The 9,382-nt window shown below is 33.8% G+C and overlaps 2 protein-coding genes across 2 annotated transcripts; one reads left to right on the top strand and one right to left on the bottom strand.

Moving 5' to 3' along the window:
* Positions 1 to 4,983: 4,983 nt before the first annotated feature.
* LOC115724919 (scarecrow-like transcription factor PAT1) lies at positions 4,984 to 6,880 on the top strand. The gene has a single exon (XM_030654292.2). The coding sequence runs from the start codon at positions 4,984 to 4,986 to the stop codon at positions 6,625 to 6,627; it is 1,644 nt and encodes a 547-aa protein (XP_030510152.2). The 3' UTR covers positions 6,628 to 6,880.
* A 36-nt stretch (positions 6,881 to 6,916) lies between these two features.
* On the bottom strand, positions 6,917 to 8,107 carry LOC115724920 (uncharacterized). Its single transcript, XM_030654293.2, has 2 exons — positions 7,738 to 8,107; positions 6,917 to 7,605 (listed from the first exon to the last, which is right to left on the bottom strand). Exons 1-2 carry the CDS (start codon positions 7,931 to 7,933, stop codon positions 7,019 to 7,021), a joined length of 783 nt encoding a protein of 260 aa, XP_030510153.1. The 5' UTR covers positions 7,934 to 8,107; the 3' UTR covers positions 6,917 to 7,018.
* Positions 8,108 to 9,382: the final 1,275 nt, after the last annotated feature.

Here is a 9,382-nt window from a genome sequence, read left to right as displayed (position 1 = left end):
GAAATTCTCGTGCTCAAATCCTCAACAAAAGCTGAATGTAGAAATCGACAGCACATTCTAGGGTGAAGAAGAAAAGTTAGCTCTGAATTCAGTTCTTGGTCTCGAAGAGTGCTGAGAAAGTTAGAAGCTTTGAAGGGATTAAAAATTTGGAAACAAATGAAAAGTGGTAACTGGAATTCACTAAATGCATTTATACCTAAAAGGAGCAATTCACATGAAAAGAGGATGGGTCGTCCACGATCAAACTTCCAGAAACACAAGTTTCATCCAATGGATGGGGAGTTCAACAATCTATGCCCATCTCCGCGACTAATGCTCCCCAAAATCAAGGCATTAATCAATGATGAAGATGCCATTTTAAATTTTCATGCGAGAAAAGTGAACAACCGTCAAAATATAGCCGTTTTTAGGAAGCAACTCCTCGATGGCCATGTCTTTTGACCATCATGCAATTAACACGTGGATGTACTACAATCAAAAATGGAAGTCACCTTTCGCGATCGAGTAATAGCTAAAAAGTCACGATATTATCTTTCATCGTCCACATGTCCATACTGAAGGAGTGAAACAAACTTCCACCATATGCAACATTCTGTAAGCTTAAGGGTAAATGTTATTCGTGTTTCCAACAGTAAACACATGGAATTTAGGTTGACATCAAAGGCCCATTAGTAGGCCCTCAAAGAAGATAAAGTGGGCCAAGACCATTTGGACAGGTCCTTCCAGGAACATATTCTAGCTCTATCACCATAGAACCTTTTGCCATTGAAAACTCATGCCTATAAGCAAGTCCGGTACCATGAGGACGAACGGGTAAGAGAGCATGTTTTGGGAAGACTAATTCGGTTTCCCTTTTTATTCCTGTGCCCAAATAAGGAAATAATAGTTGTCAGATCTCGGGAGAGGATCCTATCATGCTAAATGGGGAAACTTCCTAAAATAAATATCAAGCAATTAATTCACAGTTAATTGCCCACAATCAAAGCACAAGGTGTTGACCAAATCCAACTAAATTCAATCTGTCTAGTCAACAAATCCTCTCCTCTGTGGGCTGGACTTCACGAAGCACAAGTGTGTTATTCACTGTAAGCTCCCTAATAGAGGGAAAAAGGAAACTAAATGTAATTCTCAAACTACTATAAATACCCATCAAATCCTATAGATTAAGGGTTGAATTCTCTTGCAAAACATACTCAAGCAAACTTGAGAACATATATTCATTATACTCCTAAGGCTTTTCTAGCTAAAGAATTATTAAATAACACTAACTTGTGGGCTAAGGCTAGTTAACGCCCCAACCACGTAAAAAATTATTTGTGTCTTTTTTACTTTTTCTCTTTTAATTATTTGTTTCTTCAATTCTTATTATTTATAACGAGTTTTCAAAAATCTCAGTAATCACACAAGATATAGATCGATCTACTATTGATCATCTTTATGATATGAATTAGATCTTTATGGTAAGCGATAAGTTTGATAAAGACAACTTTACTCATATCTACCATTCTCATATATAATCTCGTTATATACAACATATCCACTTAGATGTCATCATTGAACTACACTAGCAACCATTGATTAAAGATCCCTAAATTTTAATATGCTCTGACTATTTTATTCATAGCTAACTGATCTTGATTCATTGTACAATACAAGTCACAGTGTCATGTATGAATAAGAAATTTTCTAAAATTTATATATCTTACTCAATATTAAATATTAAATATTTGAATATTCATGCATATATAGAATATTCAACTCTTATTAATCATTAGAAATATCTTTACAGAATTTTTAAAGCATAAATCTTAACAATCTCCCACTTGTCCTAAAAGTAAATTGGGCATCTCCTTCTTTCACTTTTAAAACACGAGCCCCTTAAATAGAAATTAGGGTTGCTACCTTTGAAATAGTCAAAAACTGCCCAAAAATTTCGTTTTTTGCCCCTAGTCGTGACTACATAAAGCCTATTCGTGACCATAGGCAAAATACGAAAAATAAGCTCGCTGCCTGGCTCCTAGTCGCGACCATGGAAAGTGGTGGTCGTGACTACTGAAGCAAAATTTGACAACTTCAGCAACTTTCAGTAAAATGTGCATAACTTTCACATACAAACTCCAAATGAGTTGATTCAAGATGCGTTTGAAAGAAGAAAAAGAAATCTAAAACTTTTATGTTTTGACTTTTTCCAAAATCTGACCAGAACATAGTCAAATTTAAGCTTGAAGTTTCAGCTTTATTTTCTTGCAGAATTTTCTCTATTCCATAGATTATTGTTTTCCGAAATTTGATCAATTGATATATTCCAAGTGTGAAACCTGAAACCAAAGAAAACAAGTGTAATTCTATTCCAAATATAATAATAAAAAAGGAAAACAACTATAAAAAGTGACCCAAAAAGTAGGCTAAAAATAGCCTAACAACCGCACAAATGGTTTCCACACCGACTTTGACATCGCAGTTGATCTTGACCCAATCCTCAGGCGGGGGACCAACCCAGAGTACCATCAACCTGTCGAGACTTGAACAAACTGGATCTATAATCTGCGTAACAATAATTTATTTTAGGTGAAGACAACTTTTTCCTTAATTTGATTTTAAGTTTGAGTTTGAATTTCAAAGTAAATACAATTTTGGACCCTGTATTTTGTAAAAGTTAATAATTGGACCTTTTGTTTTGTTAAATGGAAAAATAGACCTTATATTTTCTAAAATAGCAAACATAGGACACTGATCTTAATTTTTGAAAATTTTATTTTTTTAATAACCAACTTGAAGGCAATTTATAACACGAACACGGATAAAACAAATGCAATCAATTTTGTCATAATATCTTTAGATGAGATTATTATTAAGTTTTATTTTGACAAAAAATTAATTCAGAATCTTATTTATACTATTTTAAAAATTTTATCATTAAACAAAATAGAAAATTTGATTAATAATTTTTACAAAATACAAGATACAAAATAATATTTAATCGTTATTAAATTATTTATTAAAAAGTTTTTTAAAATAATAGCCAAACAGAATTTAACGAAAAATAAAAATCTGTTTTTCGACCGTACCACATTCTTGACCATTCTGATGGAGCAGGAGCAGGAGCAGTAGCAGGAGCAGGAGCAGGAGCACGTGTAGGCCCACAATAATTCTATTGACAGAAGGAGGGTATTTTGGTCTTTCCAGTAGTCAAATATTTTTGTTTTTCTAGTTGAGGGATAAATATGACGAAAAATAAGAAGAAGAAGACTACTGTCTCACTCATCCTAATGTCGGTTGCAGCGGTTTCTTGATCCTTTCTTTGGTTAATAATGGTTATATAAAGATATATGAGGCCTAAGATGTATAAGTTTTTTTAATAGTTTCTGGGTTATACTTCATAATTACTATAAAAATTATAAAAGTGAAGGGTTCTATTAGGAGAGTAATTGTTTCAGCCAGCTCTGAATTATCATTTGGACTCTGAAGCAAAGAAGAACACGGAATAAAAATGCTTAAGTAAAGGTATATGTCAAAACCCAGCAATTAGGTTATGAGTCTCAAATGGGTTTTTACCAAATTCCTTGTTAGTAAAATTTTCCCTTTATGATTTTCAAGCTTTTATTATTATTATTATTATTGAAGTGATGTTTTGATGCTGTTCTAGTGTAAAAGTTCAGATTTATTCTTTGATGTGATAAAGGTTAGTTTTGTTAAACTGAAGTGTTACTGTTGTGTTTTATAATTTGGTGGTAGTTTTCTTTTCCTGCATAGTTCCTATTTTCGAGCTAATTATACATACATGATGGGTTATGAAAATGGATTGAGCTTAGAGGGTATGTTTAAGTGGTTACTAGTGGCATGTCAGAATAAAAATAAAGAACTGTATTGGGTTTCATATCCACTTTCTTTGCTTTATTTTTCTTTATAATAAAGTTATCATGTTCGTTTTGGATCCAGTTAGTTGAATCCTCTCTCTTCCCCTCCCCCTTTCTGCCTTTTCCAGCTTCAAACGCTTTTAATGAGTAGTAATTTCTGGATATATACTATTATTCTGTAGTGGCTTTTGGATTATTCAGTTTAAATGTTTTCCTTATATTATATGCTCTTTTTCTTCTTCCATCTTCTTCATTTTACTCTTGTTTTCGTTTGGGTTTTTGGCTAAAGATTATATCATTAACTTCGTTGAGTAGTCATTAACACTAAAAAGTAGCTGTGGCTTTTTCTCGAATTTCCAATCATGGCCAGGTCCAAATTCTTATTCTGTAGAATTTCTGGTTTTATAACGTTATTTATTATGAAGTGCCATTAGTTTGGTGTTGAGTAAAGCCTCCGCCATGGGATTATTCTTAAACACTTTCTGGTTGAATAAGATAGATAAATTCATTTTCTTGCACTTAACCTTTTTTCTATTGTAATATATTTGTTATTAATATATTTTCAGACTTGGTTGGTAAGCTGTTGTAATCTGATCTGACTATTGACCCAATTGTTTAAGGTGTTATTTTAGCATTCTTCTAGATTTCTTCTATGTTTGACTCTGAGATGTAGTCGTATATCGAATGCTTTGAAAATGGAACACTTTCAGTACTCTATTACTTCTCGACCTTGGATTGAAATTTCGGTAGCTGTCACATCTTGCTAATATCCATGTCTCTAATTCTGATTGATTACTTTCCTAGTTCTGGGCTTTCAGGCCACTATTGTCTATAAAGGACGTTGTTTGTTTTCGAGGGAAACCCTCTAAATTTTCTTGTTTCTCTTTCTTACAGATCATGTTATTTCCTCCAAGAACAGCACATACCAAGCTGAAATTTTTGGATATCTGCCGAATGGTTTTGGTACGAACATAAATTGGAAGCAACTAAGGTTTGTCATTTACAACAAGAGAGTTGTCAATTACGTTTCGACAACATTTGTGCTACATCGATATCCAAGTATTCCTTTGGGCTACTGACTCATCATTGATTGTTATTAATCAAGCAAGTGTAGGCTATTTTTGATATGAAAGAATCCCAGAGTTATAGAATTTCAAATGGCTCTCACAGGTTTTTGGCGCAGTCAGATGAAGACCCAGAGTCTTACTGTTGGGCTCCAATCCACAATATAGACAATCTTAAAGCTGCTAATGATAGCCAAGGCTCCCATCTTGCAGTGAAAACTTTTACACAGTATTGCACCCTTGAATCGTCTTCCGGGACAAGCAGTAACCCTGTTCAAAATTCTTCATCTTCTGTTAGTTTCTCACCCAATGGAAGCCCATCATCACAGCCTGAAACTCAGTCATACCTTACATACCAGCATCTTTCTCCCGACAATTTTTGTGGCTCTCCAGTGAGCCATTCTTGCTTAACAGATGATACTGATGACCTGAGGCACAAAATAAGGGAATTGGAAAGTGTTATGCAAGGAACTGATTCAGATTTCCCTGAAATGTATAATATTTCAAACCAGGTTGAACAGAATGAGGTCTCATTAGAAGGAGACAATTGGGGACGATTGATGGACATGCTTTCTGCATCAGACTTGAAAGGTCTACTTTTTATTTGTGCTCAAGCAGTAGCTGAAAATGACAAGTCGACAACAGAGTGGTTGATCTCTGAATTACGTCAATTAGTGTCAGTTTCTGGTGATCCCCTCCAACGTTTGAGTGCTTACATGTTAGAAGGTCTTGTTGCAAAGATGGCTTCTTCAGGAAGTTCTATTTACAAAGCATTAAGATGCAAAGAGCCTGCTAGTGCTGAACTCTTCTCCTACATGCATATACTGTATGAAATCTGCCCCTACTTCAAATTTGGCTACATGTCAGCTAATGGGGCGATAGCTGAAGCCGTTAAGGATGAAAGTGTAGTTCACATCATTGACTTTCAGATTGTTCAGGGTGCTCAGTGGATGATTCTAATCCATGCTCTTTCAACTCGGCCTGGGGGACCACCAAAGATGAGGATCACTGCCATAGATGACTCTACATCTGCTTATGCAAGAGGAGGCGGTCTTGAAATTGTGGGATTGAGATTGTCAAAGATTGCAGAGTCATGTAAGGTACCTTTTGAGTTCAATGCTGTTGACACTTCTGTAGCTGAGGTTCAACTTGAGGACCTTGGGGTTCGACCTGGCGAGGCAATTGCAGTGAATTTTGCCTTGATGCTTCACCACATGCCAGATGAAAGTGTGGGCAGTCAGACTCCAAATCACCGGGACAGGCTGCTGAGGTTGACTAAGAGCTTGTCTCCAAATGTTGTAACCCTTGTTGAGCAAGAGCTGAACACCAATACAGCTCCCTTTTATTCTCGCTTTGTGGAGACATTTAACTATTACATGGCTGTTTTCGAGTCTCTTGATGTGACTCTGCCAAGGGAGCACAAGGAGCGGATCAATGTTGAGCAGCATTGTCTGGCACGAGACATTGTTAATGTGATAGCATGTGACGGGCCTGAAAGAGTAGAACGCCATGAGATGCTTGGGAAGTGGAGGTCCCGATTCACTATGGCAGGGTTTAGACCTTATCCGTTAAGCCCCTTGGTAAATTCTACTATAAAGGCGCTGCTTCAGAATTACAGTGAGAAGTTCACACTTGAAGAAAGGGATGGAGCTTTATATCTTGGCTGGATGGACAAAGCTATGATCTCTTCATGTGCATGGAGGTGAAAAACTGATTGTGATTTAGGGTTGTTTCTAAGTCTTTAGGTAAATTTTTGAGGTAGAGCTTTACTAGTAACATGTATTCTGATATCAGTTGTACTTTCTTTTTTCCTTACCTCCCCCCTTTTGTCCAACATCTTTGTAATGTAGTTAGAGTTGGTGTTAAAACTTAAAAGTATAGAACTAGCCTCAAGTAATGTTAAGACTTTTTCTACTAATACTAGTTGAACTAAGAAATGAAACTTGTACTTTTCTGTTATTTTTGTTTTTGCTGGGAACTTGTACTTTTCTGTCATTGAATGAAATACGAAATCTATATTTCTACTACTAGCACCAGTTAGGGCTGAATACAAAATGTATTAGTTAATGCAAGGAATCATATACAAGCAAGTAAATTTCATGTAAAAATTATGACAAAACATGGAAGTACAGCACTGGGATTCCACACTATTGCATTCCCGGACCTATTGTATCCCTTTTCATTCCCAGTTGAATTGCACACAGTACTCTCGTCATCATTGGAGATGCTTTCGTTTCCTGCAATGATTCTGCAAACTATCACTGCTCTTTCTGTGTTCTTCATCACTTTCTCCCTGAACTCATCACTACTTGAACTCAAATGAATTCCATTATTTGTTGTGTAATCTATGTGAAAATTCGATTGAAGTATTCTGCAAACTCTGCAATTGGGATTCTTGCAAAGCTCTGAAACTCGCTTCGACCTTTCCCTGCGACAAGACATTGTCGTGCCATAGAATCGGAGTTGCTCATTTCCATCTACAATGTTTCTGGGATTCTTTGTGCATCTATGGTCCGCAATCATCTTCACCTTGTCTCTGTACTTCTCAAAACTGTCAAGTGTTTGTGTAGAGTTCTTTACCTTTAGAATGCTTTTTATCCGGGTTGTTGACTTTGAGTGATCCAAGGATGCTTTTTGGAATATTATCTCCACAATTTTCCTTGATGGATCTCCAATCTCCAACTCTGAGAGTAAAATAGAAACAGAAACAAAAACATAAACAAAAGAGAAGAACAAAAAAATGTATGTGCTTGAGTACACCATTCTCAGTGTCAGACGAAGAAGAAGTAGAAAACATTAAAGCGAAGAAGACTAACCATAGAGACGTGTTTGGGAGTAGTTTTTCCGGTAAATAAGTTCGCGAATAGGATGAACTAACTGAGAATCTGGAACCAAGTTCTTGTTTAATGGTGTGAAGCTATGTTTGTTGCTACATTTTTCAGAGCTACAAAGCACATCAGTATGCTTCCCACACTTTACATTCTCCTTCAAGTACAACCACATACCATGCATCTCTCTCCCACTCTTTCTGTGCTAGTAGCTCTAAAAACTTGGCTGGTGATATCTCTATCTCATCGTTCAAATCTCTTTCGTACAAATTACAATGCTACAAAGCCAAACCATGTATTTTGTCAAAACTGTCACCCCATTTATAGTGTGGTCTACTTGTGTCGTTTGTGTTGGAGCCACTAGCCACATTTTTAATTTTATATATCACATCTACGGGTACTACTAATTATTATTAGGGGATTTTTTTTCTTTTTTTTTTTTTAGACTTTCAAACAGTTTTTTTTTTTTATTTACATTTTTATGAAGAATCCACATAGCATCCAACGGAACAATTTAAATTGCAATTAAAATTCACATAACAACTCATATAGAAACTACCAGAATAACTAAAATCGTAAATTTGAAAAAATAAAAAAAATAAAAAATAGTATATGGAGTAATTCTCATTTCCCCATAGTAGACTTACCTCATATATTATTTTTTAATTCTTTTAATAATTGGCAACATGTTCAAATTGAGACTGTCAGTCTTGTTTTAGTACAAGCTATTCGAAGCAATCAAGCAATGAGGTCCACTTTCGGCCTTTTAATCAAAGACTGCCAACTTTTGTTATTAACCCTCCCAAATGTTAATTTATTTTTCATTAGATGATCAACAAACTGAGTAGCACATTATGTTGTTAGACATTCTCGATATCAATCTAATCATAGTATTTTTGATATTTCTAATTCTGGTGAACTCTTACATCTTTTGTATTCAGAATGCTAAATTATTCAATAAAGTTAACATTTCATCTCAAAAAAATTCTCTAATATGTTTTTCTATGTCGAAAATAGAATTTAATTATATTTTTGTTTTTATAAACTTACGAAATATTATGTATATAATGTACTATTAATTATTAATTAATTATTTATTATAAATAATTAATCATTATTTTAGAATATTTATTTAGATTTGGAATCAAAATTAATATCATAGTTATTTATTTGAATTTCAAATTCAAAATAATAGCTATCTTAATTATTTAATAATAAATAATAAAATAGTTTTATTATTTTACATAATTAAGACAAAATAATAGAATTTTGAGGGATATTTATAATCAATTATAATTTAGAATTAAATAAATATAATTAATTTTAGGTTTGAAATTCAAACTCAAACCTAAAACCATATTAAAACCAAAATTGTCTTAACCCAAAATAAATAATAAATGTTCTAATTTTAAGAAAAAATTTAATGATAATAATATTATCTTAAATAAAGGGTTTATTCAAGAATAAATTAATTAAAATTATTTTAATTAATTAAAGGGTTATAGTAATGTCTTAAATAAAATCTTTATTTAAGAATAATTAATTCAAATTATTTTAATTAATTGTAAGGCTTATGAGGATCATACAAAATTATAAAAATGCCCTTGCAAAAGTAGAAATTATTTTTGTAATT

The sequence above is a fragment of the Cannabis sativa genome, chromosome 6, assembly GCF_029168945.1.
Source record: "Cannabis sativa cultivar Pink pepper isolate KNU-18-1 chromosome 6, ASM2916894v1, whole genome shotgun sequence".
Classification (NCBI taxonomy): Eukaryota; Viridiplantae; Streptophyta; class Magnoliopsida; order Rosales; family Cannabaceae; genus Cannabis; species Cannabis sativa.
Note: the sequence above shows the minus strand (reverse complement) of the source record. Positions and strands in the feature narration are given on the sequence as shown.

Excerpts from the sequence above, each read along its gene's own strand:
- LOC115724919 (XM_030654292.2), top strand. The coding sequence starts at position 4,984 with ATGAAAGAATCCCAGAGTTATAGAATTTCAAATGGCTCTCACAGGTTT.
- LOC115724920 (XM_030654293.2), bottom strand. The coding sequence starts at position 7,933 with ATGCATGGTATGTGGTTGTACTTGAAGGAGAATGTAAAGTGTGGGAAG. Across the intron at positions 7,606-7,737 it reads CTCCCAAACACGTCTCTATG|AGTTGGAGATTGGAGATCCA; the intron begins GTTAGTCTTCTT and ends TTTTACTCTCAG.